This window comes from Cyanistes caeruleus, chromosome 1, assembly GCF_971803275.1.
Source record: "Cyanistes caeruleus chromosome 1, bCyaCae1.hap1.1, whole genome shotgun sequence".
Classification (NCBI taxonomy): Eukaryota; Metazoa; Chordata; class Aves; order Passeriformes; family Paridae; genus Cyanistes; species Cyanistes caeruleus.
The window spans coordinates 56,391,166-56,411,324 of record NC_141701.1 but is presented as its reverse complement, the minus strand read 5'-3'; the positions used below and the strand labels follow the sequence as shown (position 1 = coordinate 56,411,324).

Sequence of the window (20,159 nt, the reverse complement as noted above, 5' to 3'; positions counted from 1 at the left end):
CAATAAGATATAATAAAAGTAAAAGCAAATAAATAGTTTTAAAAAGAAAATCAAGATTCATAGTTAGGCAGGTCGTTTGGATATAATAACACGTTATGCATGAAAGGATTTTTGCAGTTTTCTCAAAGAGCTAGTTTTTCAGTGAGGGTTGAAGAATTCTTTGTGTCAGTCAGTTTAAAATAACTCAAGTTCCTATCTTTCTTTTCTTAGCTTGTGTAAATCATGAATGTTGAGACAAACTGTTCTATGTCCTATCATGTACAGAAAACGTTTATGGTAGTGATAAAGTTATGCCATGGCATATATATTTAATGTAATAATGTGTTCAGAACTTTTTTCTTGGTTGTTTATAGAAGGCATGTTTCTTTCCCTCATTTAATTGCAGAGAGAATGCTCCTGTCTTTGTTTTAGGTTCTCAGCAGGTTTTCCATAGTATCCATGCTTTTTATTTTTCCTAAGATGTGGATTTACTGCCTTAATTAAATATACATTATTCAGTTACATAATCTATGATTTATTTTTTTTTTGTGAAGTGAACAAGCAAAGTTGAAGAGACTGGCTTCGGAGCAATGCTAGAAAATTAAGGCACCTACAGTGGGGTGACAAATGTTTCTCATTGGTTGCAAATCATCTGCATAATAAGTATGAAAGAAAATGGAAACATCTTAATATCCATCCTGATGTGGCTCTAATTGTGGCTGCTGGGAGTTATAAAGCAGTTTCACAGCTTACTCAGTCCCTAAGCATGGCTGATAGCTATACGTAATGTTCATGTTTTATCACTGGTGTCTTAACTTTTTAGAATTACTTGGTTTTGTTTTGCTATATTGTTTTTAACACTTGTTTCAATGTACTGTGCTGATTTTATGAGCATATTGAAATTTAATCGATAATAAAGGTTCTGTAATTCCTCTGCCTTACGAGTACATGTCATAAAAATAAGTATACTCCAAGCATCAATCTACTGAGGCATGTAAATATATTTACATTGCTCTTGATTATATTTTCTAGATGCATTTGGTTTCATTTTTTTCTTTTATTTGTCTCATTAGATGAAGCAATTGCAGTACTGTCTGCCTGTTTGGAAAGTAACAGTCCTGCTGTTCAGAGAATAGGAGCAGCTTCGCTTTGGGCTTTGCTTCACAACTATCAGAAGGTTAGTATTTGAGAATTCTGTGAAAAAACTGTAATGTTATACTTTTGTGCTGTAAACAGTACAGTAATCTCTAAGTAAATAATAATAAAGTTTACAATAGTCATTCTGTTTTATTTTAATTGTGTAGCTGATGATGCTGGGAGATTAAACAAGATGGTATAGAAGCAGCTTGTCCTTTGTAATTTGTGACTACTCATATAAATGCAGTCTATATGATGATACGGTCATGTTCATTCTAAAAATTTCTGCATCTCACGCTCTGATGAATGATTGTAACTTTTAAACTTCGTTGTTGTGATCATGTGGGCAAGAAAGCTCATAGTGTTTTGTGTGTTTGTGTGTCCTACAGGCAAAAGTGACTTTGAAGAATCCATCCATAAGGAGAAGAATAGATGAGGCTTATTCTTTAGTGAAGAAAAGTAGGTGTTACTTCTACCTAATGCCAATTCTTAATTTTTCCATCATTAAAGCATTTCAGTTTATATCACCACAGTAAGTTTTTGTTGTGCTACAAGTTTTTGAAAGGATACTTTTGTCCCTAAAAGCACAATGTGGCTTATGGTTAGTCATCTTATAAATAGAGATGGAGAAAAATACACCTTAGGTAATTGCCAAGTTTAGTTTTGAAGCATAGGTCTGATCATGCTTGCATAAAAATCCTTTTCACAGTACAGTTCTGTGAATCTTTACACCTTAAATTTAGTGATAAGAAAAATAGTTCTTTAGCATTGACTTTGTCTGTGTTCAGCCTCAGAGTGTTGAGCCACATAGGGAAGGGATCAGAACATTGTTCCAGCATTAGAATACTGTGCCATAGGTTAGTGATATTCTGAAAGCTTGAGATTTTTGCTCAAGTAACTGAACATAACTAAATGGCTTCAATACAATAGCTTTAACTGAAGAACATTCATTATGAAAAGTGTTCGAACACTGATCTTTAGGTGGAGCTTCAGTAGCTAATAATGGGTTTATTGGTTGTTAGCCACATCAAGTTAGTCTAATCTTGAAAAGACATGATAATGTCTCGTTTTAAGCTAATGAGCTTTCTTACTAATTTAAATTGTTCTATGGGTGTACTCAAATAGGTTTATTGATTGAGTGGCTTATAATATCCAGGTTTCCATATGTTTGCATAACAGATTTGCCACAAACTTTCTGACTGCATTGACCATTGTTGGTATCCTAATAAGGAGGAGATGTATTTTTGATAGAACATCTCATGATTATTCTTCCTGCACTGTCAGTCAAATTCATTCATTTTGGGAATGTACTGTTGTTTCAAACTCAGCCTAAGACAATCATTAAACATAATACAATGTTTCACATACCGATAATATACTAATAAATAGATAAGTTTGTATAGTTCCTTATATCAGAACTACTGCTGATCAGAGACTTGTCAAAATACCATGTTGAATCAACAAGGTAGAAATATGTACCTTCTACAGACTAGCACCTCATAACATTAATCCCCATTTATTTGTGTACTGCTGTAGAACATGAAGTCCCAGACTGAACTATTGATTTTTTAATACAATAAACATTTGCATATAAAAATAAGGAGTATAAAAGATTTTATGCAACTGTCATTGTTACAGTTTACAGTTGTGTAATATGTCATCAATATTGATATTAAAATAGTCCTGCATTAAGGGTCTCAACTAGTCTGCGCTTGTGAAGCTTTGATCACTTAACAATGATAATTGGGTTAATAAAGTAGATTTTTATTCTGCGTAGACATGGGGAAATTTTTCAGCATGGCTATTGTTATTTTACATTTCCTGCTTTGTCGTACCCAAGGGAAAAACCAGAACAGACTTTGCAACATAAAGTATTAGTATTTGATTTGCTACTCATTAATACAGAGGTTAAGGTCATAAACCAGCATGAATTCTTGCAAGGCATTTAATACAGTCTTTGGAAAAGTAATTTTATATTAAGACTCAGCTAGAAATTCAAATCTTTGGGTTTTTTCCCTTTCAGGTTCTCCCCAGCCAGAAGAAAATGAACTACATGCCTACCATGTAAAATGCTTAGAGAATATAGTGCAGCTTCTTGATTGTTAATGGCCATCAGTCGACTTCTCATGTTGAAATTGAACAGCTTGTTCAATGAGAGCTTGAAATTTGAAGAAAGCACTTCTGATTCACACTTCTGTGGCTGCAACATATCTGCTGTGGAAGAAACTTATGAAATCTTTGAGGAAGGAGTTCATCACTTTGAACCAAAGAAATTGCACTATATCTGGTTCAAACTATTAGTACTGTAATCCCAATGGGAAATTATAATTATGCTACTATGTAAACTATGTATGCAGAAGAAGGAATGTACAGGGGAAAATATTTGAAAAATGAGTAATTTTCTTAAATTATGCATTGAAGTTGTTACTGTAAAGTATTGGAATTTCTGGTTTGGATTGTTCTTAATAAAGGGGTTTTTTAACTGAGATCTGCATTTGGTGTGAGTGAAGTGGAATTTTTAAGATTGCAGGTATGTGCAGCGTATGCTCAGGTTCAGGAACTGAAAATGTTGGTAATTGCGGTGTCTTACACATATTAGATGCAGAACAGCAAGGTGCATGTTGTAGTTTTGAAGACTACAGTCTCAGTTTCAGTTCAAATTTCTGCATGTTTTTAAGATGCTAACAATTGAGAAAGAGCTCTCAATTGCTGATATTAGAGGTGACAGTTGTGTTAACGTAGCAGTTTACTCAGGATATGGGGTATGTGCATTCATTTTAGTTACATTGCAATAATGTGGAGAATATCTGAGTCAAAATCTGTTGGTTTCTAAAGACTCTTAGTCTTTTGCTTGAGGCAAACTTCCCCCTCCTCACTCCCCCATTATCTGGGCCTGTGTTGTCTTTAAAGTGCTACTATGTAACTATTGTTATAAGTTTTTCAGTATTCTATGCTGAAGGAGTTTAAGAGAAAAAGACATTGGTGTCTAAGCACAACAGTTTTTCTGGGCATGCTTCTGGAGTATCTAACAGGGTGTTTTAATTTCCCTCAACAAATAAAGCTTTTATGTCAGAGTCAGATAGAAATGAGCTAATTCAAAGCAAAACCTGAATAATATCTCTAAGAATTATATCAAGGCTATGTCTACCTGTAATTAGTCTTTTCTTCTTAACCAGGTGATGAAAGTATTTTCTGCAGACAGAGGGGATTTTGGTTTATTTGTTTAGCAGTGCTTGTACATTATGTGTGACTTGATATAATCCAGCTGTGACCGTAAGTGTGATGCTTATGGCTGGGCTAAGTCATTACTAGAAATGTAATTATTGGCTGATCTCCCACCTCTCCGCCAAAACAAAGAGCAAGGATGGACCACCAAAACTTGATTCTTTTCCACTTACTATATTGTGTAATTACTGTATTTTGCAAAGGAGTTGTTAAGTGCTGTCATGCTCATCCCAGGGTATTCGTTGCAGAATACTCAGCTGCAGGGCAGGAGGAAGCTCTGCAAGTCAGCATTTGCTGACTGGGTTTGGGTAGTGTCAGGTCTCTTCCCCTCAGACTACCAAGTGCTGAGTCTCTTCAAAGACTTATATTTCAGCATACTCATCCCAATGATCCTTCCCATAAATCAGTCACTAAGTCAAAATGCAGGTTGCCATTTTTTCTGTTTCAGAAAGACAAAAAATGAGAGCACTCAATGACAAATTAATTCTAATGGAAGTAACCACTCCTGTAAGGATGGCAAGAGCTCATTCAAAGTGTAGAAATACACATGGATCTCATGAGGGGAATAAGGGCTGCAGTTGCATGACTTCATGAAGTGCAAGTACAATATAATAGGGCCGTAGAAGATGCTTGTTTTCTACTAAACATTTCTATTTTACTAAGTTGTGCTTGTTCTTGAAGAAACTATTTGTATTGAATAATCTATGCAAATTGCTAATACATTTGTTGTTACAGTAAACCTTACTGTAACAAGTAAGGTTTAAAGTACAAGTAGTGCTGTGTTTATCCCAAAATGAGCTATCTTCTCAGTATTCTGCAAAAATTTACAGTTGTGGGAAGCAATTGTAGCAATGTCATAAGTAAATACTTATGTTTGGTGTTGCTATTCTGAAAAATCAAAACAAATTTTAAACTCTAAGGGCTAAAATCTATATTCACATTGTGAATAAGTTTTCCTCCTTCAAGATTAAGGATAGAGCTTGATGTATTTATTTCAAGGACAGCACTTCCTTCTATCACATTATTTCTTGAAAACTGGGGACATAGAGTGGCTGCATCCTGCCTTCCTGCCTGTTAACAAAGTGAGTTATAAAACATAAATGACCCTATATTTCCTGTTCACTGGTACTTAGACTACCATAAATAGCCTCACAATAACCTTTAGTCTTAATAGCTTTCATGAAAAAAGATTTACATATTTATAATTTGTTCACAGTTAATTTCCAAATTTTGGAGATCCATCTGTCTTGAGGGATGGGGTATTTGTCATGATTGTGTTATCAGAGAAAATTAAACCCTAAAATACCTTCAAATTCTAAGAGCTGTAAAATAATTTTTTACCTTACTGAGGAAGGTGCAATTAAAGTGGAGATGGATTTCCTGAATAAGCTACAGAATTTAAAAGGTAATATTCAACTTTCATCTAGTTTCCCTAATAAAAGGCACGGCCATACAAGCTAGGAGTCTCTTGAAAATCCTTATCCAGGAGAATTCAATTACCATTTGCACTAACTGCAGATATATCATGCTCTTACTTGGTTGCTTTATCTTTTATGATAAGCTTGTAATCAAGAAAGAAGTTATTAAATTCAAAAGAGGTAAGTGCATAAAATCCACTAAAAATGAGGCTTTCAGATTCTTTTTAAAGATGGATGTGTCATCTAGTGCATGTTCAAAACTTTCACAGAAATAATTTTCACTTAAGTGGTATAAAATTGTAGATTAAGTTTAAATAATCTCATTTTGATTGTGTGTGTTCATGCAAATAGAGACATTTAGTCATGACTTACTGATGAAGTTTTCAAACCTTTGAGTAATAGGTTTTCAAGCCTACTTGAAAATCCTCAGGAAAAATACTTCATTTATGAGAAAGAGACTATTTTTTGCTCTTCCAGCACTTTGGACTTAAGGATTCTCCTCACTCAGCAACTACACATCCCTGGATTATGTTTTTCATTGATTCCCCTCCATACCAAACTTGCAAATTACAGCAATTATGGGCTTGTGGCAGCAGTTCTGGCCACACTGGGGAGGGGAGTTTTCTATACTGAGACTTCAGCCCAGCTTTTCTTAAGGATTTCCCTTCACAGTAAAGTAGAAGCCACTGTGACAGCTTCTCAAATCTGCTTTTCCTTCAGAGAACTGTTTAAATGTCTTACAAGGGAGAAAATAAATGGTTAGCAGCCACACAGCGATTGCTGTCCACTGGGGAGTTTGGGGGCACTCCACTTGAGGTTTCTTCTGGCTGCACAAAAAAAAAAAAAAAAAAAGTGATTCCTTCAACTCTCTCCAAGATTTCTCCTGGAGTAATGACTGACATCTCCACTGCTGAGATAGCTGTCATGCTGCCATTGCTTTAGGATAGAGAAGGTGTTGTGGTAAATACAGTTTCACAACATTGCAGTCTTTGTAGGCTCCTCTCTTGTCTCCTGGAATGCACTGTGGAAGATGTGCATTCTACATTTATCACCTCATCATCATCATCATCATCCTTTTCTGATTACCTAACCTTATTCAGGAATTCTGTATGGCCTCTGAGCATTCCTAAGACCTGGTTAGTCTCCCTGTGTTGTAACCCATAAGGGTTTGGCCCCATGATTGAAGGTCTGTGTGTGCCCTCTGGCCTCAGTTCCAGTTGTTCCTGGGCCCACGTTGTTTTTGTAACTGCTATTTTAGGTGCTGAACATTAGCAGTAGGGATTTTACAATTAAGTTTGGTATTCAGTGTGTGTTCCCCTCCAGTCCTCTTCCAATCCTATCTCAAGCCACCACAACCTTTTCCAAAAAAAAAAAAAAGGAAAAACCGGTTGCATTTTCACTCGAAGAGGAGAATTCTTACAGCATCTGTTTTCATGCATCCAAAACAGAGTGTCATTCTGTGTTGAATTTACAACAAACATACAGCCTTAGGTTCACAAATGTCCTCATTCCTCATAAAACAGATGGACCTGTTTTGAATGGTCAATCTGGCTGTTATGTCATCATTCCAGCTTCTTGATTGCTTGCCAACAGGCCTATTATACAAATTTCTATGTTTTTAGATCCCAGTCCTTAACATTTACTATGTACATATCAGTCTTTGCTGAGCAGAACACAGGATGGCAATTCCCAGTGCTTCACATACAGTAGGTAATACATGATTTAGTTCACATATGTGACTTGTAAATTTCCACTGATGTTGCACATGCTTCTTTAAAAACTCAGCTTTAGTAATGCTTCTTAGTTGAGAATATCTTCAGAATACTGACCTGGAGTTGAAACACAAATGGGAATGCTTTTAAACCCAAATATTCTCCCTCACCAAAATATCCTTCACTAACCCTAAGTGGCAGTGCAGAGCTTCACAGAGACAGAGAACAGGAGACAGGGGGATGTCCTCAGCCTGTGGCCCTGTATCTTAAACATAATAGGAGTTAAAGGATCACCTGTGCCTGTGTTTTAGATCCAGAGGGTAATTAAATGCATGTTATTAAGAATTTTCTGACCAATCTAGATATGTCTGCTGAGTTTAACAAGAAGATAATAGATCCTCAGTTTATTTTCTGTGTTATGCTGCATCACAGGCTGTCACTGACTTCAGACACCAGTTAGTTATCTGAACAAAACAATCCCAACAAAACAAACAAATGAACCCAAAAATAATTCTTTTGAGAGAATACAGTTGTCATCTGTATTGACACCTAGGTGAGCTGAGAAAAATGCATCTCAACTGGGGCAACACTAATCAAGGTGCAAGCGTCAGCATAGTAGTGCTCATCACATAAATGCAAGTTTAAAGTCTTTTAGACAAGCTCAAAGTGATTACACTTCTGAGGTGGATTTCACCAAATCAGGATAGGAAAAATTGTCTTCTTGGTTTTCATTCTAGGATTCTGTAACTGAGGATTTACAGAAGAACTTTCTTACAGTGCTGTGGCAGCTGGAGAGTGACTCACTCCTCCTCAGTCAGAGTTTTTCTTGCCCATTAGGATATTTTTCCAGAAAGATGTTTTTCACAGTTGAGTAACAGTACCTGAATAAAAACTTTTAGTTGCTTCCAATTAAAACTACTCTATCTAAACTTTAGAGCCTTCCTGAATCTCAAGTTTGGTGAACAGAAGTTGGACTACAGGATCTTCAGAGGTCTCTTCCAGCCCTAACAATTTCATGATTCTGTGAGTCCTATAGATCTGCTAACAGGCTTTAGTGCCTATATGATTAAATGCTATGGAGTTTCAAAGCTTTTCATAGATGGCAAATAACTGTGAAGTTTCAAGGGCTAACACAAGCTGCTCCTGCAGGTAACAGCAGTGTCACTGAAATTCTCATTTTTTTCTGAAAGTTTTGGTGTGATTTTTCATCTGTTTATGTAAATTAAGACATCAGATGCTCATTAGTCCACAGCTCAGGAGACTGTTCCTTAGAACCTCTGGTGTTGTTGCTTCATGCCTGCAAGATGTACAGTTTCCAGCATTAAAAATAAGTTTAGAAAAGGAATATTAAATTTACCTGCGTGCTGGTTTCTGACCTAATAACTGCTACTCTGGAGTGAAAAATCTTGCATTGTCCAAAATTATTCTTCAATAATTAAAGGTTTGCAAAGCATCCCTGGAAAAAAATGTGTATTAATACAAGAGAAGGAGTGGAGCCATACAGCAGGAGGTTGCCAGCAGCTAGCACAGCCTGTGGGAAGTTTTCGGAGTTTTGTGCAGCCTGTGGCTGCCTCCCTGTCTCAGGAGATTTATAGGAGAAAAATTCTGCTCACTTTGGGTGTTTGTTGACAGTAATTTGCTATGGTATTGTTTCCATTTTTTACATTTATCATGTAATGACAGCAATCCTCCCTCTCCATTTTGAATAAAGCAAACATTTTTACATGGTTTTATAGGGCAATATGATTGAGGAGTCACAAAAATACCTTTATATGATGTTTTTAGAGCTAACTTTCTTAACAACAGGAAGCTTGCATCCTGTAAAAATAAAATGAGGAAAAAAAATTTAGCACAATGAATTATAAGGATTTGTATTATTTTATGAGTATTAATGAGTCTCTACGTGGCTAAACATGCAATTTAACATTGTGGGATTTCTGCAAGATTTTTTCAAAATATAGTATGACAAACAGTGAGCATGGAAATTTTTTATTTTTATTTTTTGGAAATATAAACAACTGCTTGTAAGAAGCAAATGACCATAAAAATCAATAGAAAAATCTAATTTTAGGTGGTGTTCGACTAGGTCCCAGTGGGGGAAACATTATTGTATGGACAAAGTCACAAGGGAATATAGCAGGAATTGAGGTCAAAATGTAATCACCCAGAACACAGCTCTTTGGGGTGGATTATTTTATTCTCTCTCTGAACTGAAATACCTTTTAATGGTAACAAATCTCCTTATCCTGTGCTGGGAGTGTATTTGCCATAATGTATTAAAAGAAAGATTCTTAACAGCCTACGCACTTTTTCATGTGATTCTCTAAAATGTTCTGTGCTTTCTCTCCAACATGCTGGATTAACTTTATTTTCAGTTAGAGATAAAATGGCCACTTGGAAGGAGTGGTAGGTGGTAAGTGCAAAACTAAGGGTTTGAAATCTAAGTAAAACTGAACATTTAAAGAAATAGAAAAGAAGAAGTAAGAGAGACAAAGAGATAAAAATAAACATTAAAGCAGGTACAATAGCCTGGTACTGTAGAAAATCAGTTCAAAGAACCATAGATATAAACACCTGTGAAAACAGTAGCTCGTTGTGCCATCACAGTTTGTTTGAATTTTAATGATTTAATCTTTATTTCCCTTTTTTGGTTTTTTTTTCCTTTTTTTTTTGTTGTGTTTGTGTTTGTTGTGTCTCTCACCTAAGAGATGTTCCATTGCTGCTGTTCTAGAAACTTCTGTTGGCTCTTACTCTAAGAATGGCAATTTTGTGCCAACCACTTGAACATTACATCTTTTTATGCCAATTACAGTAGGTTAAGGGTTTTTGGGTTTTTTTTAATAGCAGTGTAACATTATTAATAGTGACAGTCTTACAAATGCAGCACAAAGGGGTGACTTCCATGTGTGTGTTCATGTTCTCATACATGAATGAAACAATGAGCCAGGCTGGCCCCTCATGGCCGCTTCTCTCTTGCCATCAGTGCATGTTATAGCTGCATTCCAAAGGAGTTCATTTCTTCACACAGAAATCCCCCCTCCCCAACCAGAAGAAGTATAATCTATGTTTTGGTGAAGTCATTAGAAATTCTTACTTGTTAATGTTAAGGATAAGATTTTTCTAGTTTCATTTAATTTCAATTCCTGGTGTTTTCCTTGCATATATCAGTACACCAACCATGACAGCTTTTTTCACATGCAGCAGAAGGTCATGTAAGTGTCAGAAATTTCTGTTAGCAGAAGTAATTAATACTGTCAAAATTTTTTCAGATAAGCAAACTGTGAACTATTTAAGATGCTTTTAATGCTACACATTCTGTACAAAGAATGACTAATATGAGAATGCCAGAAAATTGTATCTTTGTTCTCAGAAGTATTTATTCACCATTTGATGAATTCATTCAGTGGCCATCTTCTGTATTTTATTTTATATGTATATATTTGAAGCAATAGCATTTCTATTTTAATGAAAAGGGTACACATATGTATTTGTATCAGCCTTGGTAAAAAATGTAGTTGATTCAATTGTATAAAAAAAGTCCAGAGAGACTGAGAAATAATGTCCAGGAAATATAATTTACTGTTATCTACAACAAAAACAACAGAAAACAGCACACAAAGCTTTCAATCCCAGGAATCCAGGACAAAATACAACTATAACAATACACTGTATCTTTCATTTTATGTTTTCAAAAATAATAAGACAAAATAGTAATTCTATATAACCACATTTTCTATTACAAAATAGATATGGTCTGCAGTGGATACAAACACTGATGCAAGTAAGCTGAAAAATGCAAATTTGACCTTGGACCTCTGGATCCAGGATGTTCGTGTGAATAAACCAAAACATGAATTTGTATGTGTGACAGTCCATCTTGTGCATGAAGAGCCCACTCCCATTAGATCTTTAGGAATTAACTGCCTGCTAAGTCAAGGTCTCTGGTTATTTCTGATCAACCTAAATGCAGAGAATCAGCTCTTTAAGCAAGGTTTACCTCAGATTATCTGTTGAAATTCCTGCCTGCCTAATGCATCAGATTATTCTGGTAAGCTTTGAACACTCTTACATCATAAATTCAGATCACAACCTTTCAAAAAAATCTCTTTCACTTCAACAAAATTAACAAAAAAAATCCACTAAAAATAGAAAGACAAAATTGTACAAAAAGAAATATATGCAATTTTTCCACTTTGAGTGATTCAAAATCACAGAATCATTTAGGCAGGAGAATACCTCCAAACCATCAAGTCCAACCTCTGACCGATCCCGTCAATTAGACCATGGCAGTAAGTGTCATGTCCAGCTAGCTCTTGAACACTTCCAGAGATGGTGACTCCACCACCTCCCTAGGCACTCTGTTCCAATGCTTAACAAGCTTTTCAGTTGAGAAATTATTCCTGATATCCAACCTGAAACCCCCCCAGTGCCGTTTGAGGCCATGTCCTCTCATCCTTGTCCCTGGTTGCCCGGAAGAAGGGGCTGACCCCCACCTGGCTGCACCCTCCTTTAGGCAGCTGTAGAGAGCAGTGAGTTCTCACCCTGAGCCTCCTTTTCTCCAGGATAGATATGCCCAGCTCCCTCAGCCACTCCTTGTTTGGCTTAGTCTCTAAAAGTTGTATGTGTTGTATTTAAACTGACAGGGACTTTCGCACATGATTTCGACTAAGGGGAGTTGAATTCAACCATCAAAATAAGAACAAAATGTATTTGACTGATGGCAGCATCAATATGTTAGGACAGTTATGTTGGGATAGTTGATAAGCATTTTTTGAGCAGATAAGCTACTTCACAGGCATTTTATGATTCCTATGGATCATACAAGTAATTAAAAAAAATCTGTCACAGATCAGTCAGTGCCTCTTGTTATGAATATACTAATGAAACACATGATTTATGCAGGAACAATAATTCAATTTTGAAGTTAAATCTGCCTAAAATATCTTGTGATGATTTTTCAAGGGGTGCTCTAAAGCCATATAGATGTAATTAAACTTTCAGCTTCTTAGAAATCAGTGAGCAAAATATAAGAATATGACTCACCACAGCTTTATGTCAGTATAAATATCATTGATTTCTTTGGAACTACATTAGCATGAAACAGATGTAATATGTTGGAGTGGATCAGGCAGGAGTTTATGGCACTATTATGCTACTTCTACTAAAACAAATGATTGCAGCAGATATTGTTTGGCTCCATTTATTCACAGTTGACTGTGATACCTTTCTTGTGAAAGCTCTATTGTTTTGTTTGGCTTTGTCTAAACACATGAAGTTCTGCAAAGCAATAACGCACCCAAGAAATATTTGCTCTGAATTTTAGTAGGAAAGGGGATTTTACTTGAAGATTGTCATTTAGCAGTGAATTTGGGGTGGAAAGGTAAAAAAATCCCAAACTAATGCCAAAAATATTCAGTTTAAATCATTAGAATATAACAGAATTTTATTTTTTTCTTTAGATTTTGGCTATTTTTTCATTTCATTCCATATGTTAAGATTTTATAGGACTTAGTTGTTTTTACATACTTTCTGTGTCATTCTTAAACCCTTTCCAAGGTTTAGAGTGGGCAGCATTTAGTTCATGATTCATTCAAAAGTTTGCTAGCAAATTATTTTTTTGTTTTATTTTGAATCTCTCTAAGCAGGGCAGTTTTAGGGGAAGAGTTCACTTACTTGTTCTAAGGAATACATCTTTCAAGAGTCAGTTTGAGTGGTTGGTTTTGTACCTCTCCCAACATTTAAAGCCAGTCCAAGATCAAAAATTGGAAAAGAAAGAACTGGCCATGCATTCTGCCAAGGCATTTGTCTGGAAACCAGGATATTTGCTTTGGCATTTGGAGTTTGGGGTGGTCTTATTTGCTTTTAATTTTCTCTTTGTGTGTGTGTGTATAGGGGAGATTTTAGATAGCATTGTCTGCTTGAGTTATCTTGTAGGAGAGGCGTGCACTATCAGAAAATGATTTACTGTCACTTTGCTGTTTACCAAGCTTTTTCCCAGTAAAGGTCTACAAAAAGGGCTTAAAAAAAAAGATACATGAGATAACTTTGCTAGAAACATAACCCATCAGGTCCTGGATGCATCAACAAAAAAGGTTAAGGAAAGATGCAGTTTGCCCTCTTTAATTTTCTGCCTGGAATTTGAAGGCCGTTTAAAAACTCATAAGCTTCTTTGCCTTACAAAAGTTAGAGGTCTTTTTGGAGAAATTTCTGATTTGGCAACATCCTATAATTAAAGGTAGCCTCAAGCTTAAGTGAGCTGCCTCTGCAGGAAGTTTTCACATCCAGGCTGTATTTGAGGGCATTGTTTAGGAGACAGCTCTGTAAACCTATGCCAGAAAGAGAAAAAAAATCCAGCACTATTCATTTCCTTAAACAGACTTTTAACATGGTTTATTTAGCAGCATGATGGACATAAAAAGAAGAGCTGAACAAGGAAAAGGATAATTCAGGAAAAATAATAGGTGTATGAGGATGGCTGTACTCTGAAACAGAAAGTTCCATTTCCTGTCTCAAAAACAGGTTTTTATGAGAACCTTGAAGCCTTTCTGCTTTGATTTTTCTTTCATTAAAATGAAACTTTCATGTTTCTGCAAAAAACATCACTTTCTGCAAACTAATAAAAATCAGAGTTTTCAGCAGGAATACAAAAATTAAACTAAAAGAAATAAACATAGTCAACTATGCAGTATTAGTACATTATATACTTTGAGAGCCAAATGTACTTTATTACTTTCTTTCATGAATTAGGCTTTTTCATATCTTTCATGCTATTACTGGATAGAAATGCATAGACTATTTGTCAACAGATTTTGAATACAAATCAAGTACTATCTTCCTATTACAAAAATAGAAGAATTCATAAAATATTTCTAAGGAAATTTCTGATACCTTATTGACCTAATCAGTAGCAGGCATTTACAGCCAAGATCACTGAACAGAAAAGACTTAGATTGAAGAAAAATGTGTGGTGATAATTTTTATAACTGAGCAATCATGTAATTAAAAATATAAACCAAATAAATTAAATGGATATTTTATTTGGTTAACTTGTTGGGGTTTTCTCTTACTTTTCTAAGTAGATTAACTTGGCTTTTTTAATTGTCTTCACAAGTATCTTTACCTTTCCATCTTATTTTTCACTTCTGTTTTATATAAATGCAGAGGAATAATCTGAATGGCAGCTTTAAGGGTTTCCCCTCCGTACTTTGGCACATGAACTTCCCTCAAGTTTGACAAGTCCTCTCAGAAAGACACTCAAGCCATGAACACATCAAAGGAATGTTACTTACACATTGAATTTGAAAATTCCACTAACTTTCTTATCTCCTACCAACACACCTTTCACTTGAGAATTGTAGTCTTTCATGGTGCTCAAAAACTGCTCAGCAGTGGTGCTTCTTCTGCTGCTCAAATTGGGCGTTTATACCTTAGTACACCTCCCTGTTAGCCATCTGTGACCAAATGAGTCTTTCACAGGATCAGATGATCCTTACACACGTGTCACCTCCCTGAAAAAACTGGGAAAACACTCTTGGAGCCCTCTGACCTTGACTTAAGGTCACTTACACTACACCCCCTGAATATCCCTCCAGGTGTGCTCATATGTCCGGGGACACCTGGAGCTCTGCCTGGGAGTTTCACTGCTGTGACAGGAACTCGAGGGAAGGTAAAGGTGCTGCTGTTGTCTGAGTGCTACCCCAGACCTAGGGGGAGGTGTACTGGGGAGCATTTGCATGTGAATTGCCCACCTCTCTTGTACACTTTTGATATTAATATTGTTACACTGCTACTGCTTGCTTTCTTACCTCGTTGCTGTTTCCATTAAACTGTTCTTGCCTCAAAACCTGATCTTTACCTTTTGTACCTCCAATTCTCCTCTCTAGTCAGGGAAAGGAAGAATGAGAACACTAAATTGGAGAGTACATTCCTAAACCACAACACTGACACATTTAGGTATTCAGTGTTATGTTAGGATGAATAGCCAAAAATATAAGTAATTTTCCAGTTCCAAAAATGCAGAAACATTGAAATTTATTTAAGATTCCTGAATTCATATCCTCTCGCAAGTTTTTTTTTTTGGTTGAAGCACGTTATCATTAAACTATGATTTATATAACATTACCTCTTGCAGGCCAGGATGTTAAACAATAAAATATTATTGAGATGTTAGGCAGGTAGATTATATTTACTTTTCTACATTTGGAAGTCTTTTAGATTAAATTTTTTCCCTCTCTGAATCATCTTTATCAAGATATCCCCAAAATGTGACTATATTTAGTTTACAAGTATTTTCTTTCTCTTTGTTGCAATGTTTAATGTCCATTTAACTTCTCCTTTGAGGTTAAAGAATACATATAGAAGAATCCCATCCCTTATGTTACTGAATAAGGCATGCCTATAGATTAATCCAGTTTGGGATGCTTGGTTGGGCAATTAAATTAGATGCAGAATAGGAAAAAGCAAATTGAATTATTGTGCCTTTATCCATCTGTACCACTCAGCCATCCCACTTAAAGAAACAGAGAATGGTGCATGGAAAAGAGGCTTTTTTTTTTTTGATGGTGAACCCTCATCCATAGAGAAAAATGGACATGCCTTGTCAGTGAATTTTGTTCAGGATTATTTAACCTGGCTTCTACGGGGTTAGAGCCAAACTACAGGGGTGCTCACAGCAGCTGTGAAATTGCTAAAGCCTCCCTCCTCCCAGCCCACTCGCTTCATTACCTTCACTGAAAAGTCATTAAAACTAGAGAGCCTTTTTGTCCTGGCCATTTTCCAGTAGGTCATATTTGCAGGTAGAGGTGGTAGCTGGGGTGGTTCCCCTTCTGGCTGTCCCCTGCTTCACTGCACTGCCACACTGGAGGCCCTACTTTCTGGTGGTAACAGCCTTCTGCAAGAGTATTTGCCATTCTATCTGCATTATTGCTACGGGCCTATCTTTTAAATCTTAAATACTAATGAATCATTAAAAAGGGTATTAACATATTTGCTGGCCCTATATGTGTGTCTTCTTCTTCACAGTTTTATAGCAATTTCTATTAAAAACCTCATTACAGAGATTATTGTGACATGCTTTGAAACAGCAGCATTCATTACATGTTATCTATGTATTGGAATTTGGGAAATTAATGCACCAGGAAATGAAATGACTCACCCAGGGTCTCTGAAGATGTATGTTCAACTCATGATTAAAATCCAAGATGTAGATCTGCATTGTGTTTGCTGCACAATCTTTTTTGCTGTTTTTCTTTGTCTTTAAACCACTTCAGTTTTACATTAAGCTGGAAAATTCCACTATGCTGCTTTTGTTGTCAAACTGTAATTGGCATTTAGCCAATTACTTCAGCTAAATGCAGCTTGTTTGTGAGTGTTCCCTCCCTTTACTTTGGGGTTCAAAGCATGGAGAGAAAATGAGATAACTGGGAAACACGAACCAGGCTGTGGGGAAGGATGGGCAGAGTAATGGAGAGGCAGAGACCAAAGAGCTGCTCAAGCGATGGAGTGACTGTGAGATGTGCTGCTGCTGCTGCTGCTCTGAGTCTTGTATCCACAAATTGTCAGAGTTACATGGATTTTCCAGCCTTTCAGTGTGGGTGGGGTAGGGAGAAAAGAGGGTTAGAGGTAAGGGAGGAATGAGGAGAGGCTGTGAGGGAGCTGCACATTGGGCTTTTCCTTACATTACCTGCTCTGGGATGTTCACTGCCCAGGTGGGTAGTGTGGAGATAGCAGATATTTATTTCCATAAGCCTCATCTTCTGTAAAAATATGGTGTTTTATGTGTCTGCTTCCAAACTGTATGAGTGGAATCAACCTTTACAGTGCCTACAGCTTTTTTGATTAAAGTCTTGCAGATGTGTTGCCCATGTCTCTCTAAAGGAATTGCATTGGTGTCCAGAGGAGACTTCAGTTGCAGCCTTTACTGGAGAGACGCAGCAATGCCCTGGTCACAGGGTATTTTTTTACCAGGTATGATGAGGGATCCTGTCCTTGGGGCCAGCTTCCCAAGAATTCTTGACATTTGTAGTAAATTTCTCTGTTGTGGAGCAAATAAATGTCCTTAGACATCAACGTATCATCCATACTTAGTCATCATAAGGGGTTAGAAATTTATTTCTTAACTTCTGTTTTTCTTTCAGTGCCAGATGGAGGAAAAATGAACAAGAAATTCAGAGCAATAAAATTGCAATTTGTCTATATAGACAGATAAGTGAAAAATAATTTTCATTTAAGGGAATATGTCTTCATTTTGGAGATATCCTGAATATATCTTAGCTTTAGTTTCAGAAAACAGATGTGTGAAATAATCCATTTGTTATAATAATAGTAAAGAAATTAACATGTGTTTATATTTTTCATTCCACTTTAGATTTTGTGGAACACCACTCATCTGTAACCTACTATATGCACATGTATTATTATATAAAGAAAAGTATTTCAATTTAGAGATGTACTTTCTTTTTTTGCCTCTTCTGCAACTGCAATGTGAGAACTGCTAGGCAGAAGGATGAAGATTTAAATGTGGGATCCATATAGTTCCAATGTAGAAGATTTAAAGTCTGTAATGCCACAAAGCATTCAGGAATCTGACCAATTTGACTCATAAATCCTTTCAAATACAAAATCTGCAGTATAGTATCTGAAGATTCCCATTTCCTGTTTTTTTCTTATCAGTAATGCTTCTGTGCTTCCTGAGACAAACAAAATGTAAGTCAATCTTTTGATCTGTTTGAAAAGATAACTTTGTCATGCGAACAAAATGAGGCTCAGTCTCCAGTTCAATTCTCTTCCATTTAAATTTTTATACTGAGCATCAGAGGGAATACTGACTATCCAGGTGTACCTTGTGAATCCAGATTTTGCATTGTCCATGACAGTTTCAACTCAATTAACATGTAAATAAGTAATGCTCTTAGGAAATATGAAGCTGCTTAAAAAACCTTTGTCCTGTTGTAAGACTTTTTTAATCCTCAAAGCCTGCACTTCTGTGAAGTTCCAGTACTTGAGGAAATTTCCAGAATACTGAAGTAACTGGAATCAAAACAATACACAAATGAAGAAGCAAAACAATTTTAATGAGGAGGCAGTTGTGTTAAAAATAATTTGGAAAACTAAGCTCAGGCTTTTGAGCAAATATTTTGCATAAAATATTTTTCTATATTTTAAGATTTATTTTTTTTTTATTATTTGTAACATATCTGGTAAATTTGTGAGTGTGCTGAGGCACAAGAGTAGTTTTCCCTGAAAAGTTGTGGACATCCCATCCCTGTAAGTGCTCAAAGACAGGTTGGATGGGGCACCTGGTGTAGTGTCCCTGCCCATGGCAAGAGGGTTGAAACTAAATGGTCTTTAAGGTCCCTTCCAGCCCAAATCATTGTATGATTCTGTGATTCTATGAATTCAAAGTATACCACTTCCTCACAAAACAAAAGCTCAGTCCTGTTTAGAGGAATAGAGTATCTGCAACAATTTCACTTATCTACAACTGCGAACATGATTTCCCACGCAGGAAAAAATAAGAAATCACTTGTAAAAGCAAAAAAGTCACAAGGAAAGAAAAAGGCAAAAAAATAGTCAAGGTTCATTGACATCTCACACTGAAACTCAGGTTTCTCCTTTCCCAAAGAATCATTCTCCACAAGAAAATTAATAAAATACTTGAAATGTCAGTGAAAATTGTTGTAGAAAACAGGAACACAAGAATCATGTCAGCTTAAGAGATTGAGAAGAGTAACCTTTATAAGTTTTTTCTAAATTTTGCCAAAAAGACACATTACTAATCACATATTTATAGAAATATTTTAGCTTTTATTTGTTTCTAAAAGTAAGTATATTCAGGTAGTACAGCTTTTTGAGTTAAAAATCTGTATAGGGTAGAATTTCTTTATTCAATTTGGTGGATTCTCTTGGTTGTTAAGATGAAATAGAAATATGTGTAACTGTAAAAATGTGGAATTACAGAGGCAAAATAGAGAAATTGGAAATATTGAAAATTATAAAATCATTTAGTTTGGAAAAGAACTGTATGTTGTATTATCCTAAAAGATGCCTAGTGTTATACAGATAAATATGTGCAGATTCTGATTTCTAGTCAGGTTGTTGTATTGTGGAAGGTGTTTTAAGCAGCTCTGATGCAGAGTCCTTCTCAAGCTTGTGCAGGCTATTACTCACCTGAAATATTAATTTTCATTGTCAGCTTTTGTTCAAATTACACTTATTTATTCATTAGAGAATTTTAATGGATTGATTCAAGCTTACTTTTGACTTTAAATTAGTCATATTGTTCCAATTCCAAGCAGCTCCATAAAAATATGGTTTGCCAAAGTACAAAATTGCTTGCAGTTGTCCCAAGAAAAATCCATTAAAAATGTAAGAGTGAGTCTTGTTTTGACAAATTTCAACATGAGTCATGAATACTCAGGATTCTTACACCTTTGAACAAGAATTTTCAAGCTGCATAATTTTGATCCCAAAATAATACCTCATGATATATTATCACAAATAAATCCTCAGACCTTAAGATGTTACTTTTTATAACTAGTCACCTACTTGTGACCTATAGAAACTGTCTTACCTTCCCTTTAGGTTTTTTAATCCCTGGATGACGGATAAATGTTGAACCGTGGTGTCTGAAAAAAACCCAGCTCATTTTGGATACATAACATGGAAAAATTCTGTTTTCTTCTTGTGA

General features: G+C 35.8%; 1 protein-coding gene across 4 annotated transcripts in view; it reads left to right on the top strand.

Annotated features, from left to right (window-relative positions):
• Window positions 1-3,602, top strand: part of RTTN (rotatin) — a 78,678-nt gene extending 75,076 nt beyond the window's left edge. For all 4 annotated transcript variants that reach the window (XM_086893859.1, XM_086893870.1, XM_086893876.1 and 1 more), the window contains 3 exons: window positions 1,053-1,156; window positions 1,506-1,575; window positions 3,140-3,602. In XM_086893859.1, the coding sequence (XP_086749985.1) occupies window positions 1,053-1,156; window positions 1,506-1,575; window positions 3,140-3,222 (257 nt within the window). In that variant the 3' untranslated portion in view covers window positions 3,223-3,602. The remainder of the gene's footprint in view (window positions 1-1,052; window positions 1,157-1,505; window positions 1,576-3,139) is intronic.
• Window positions 3,603-20,159: the final 16,557 nt, after the last annotated feature.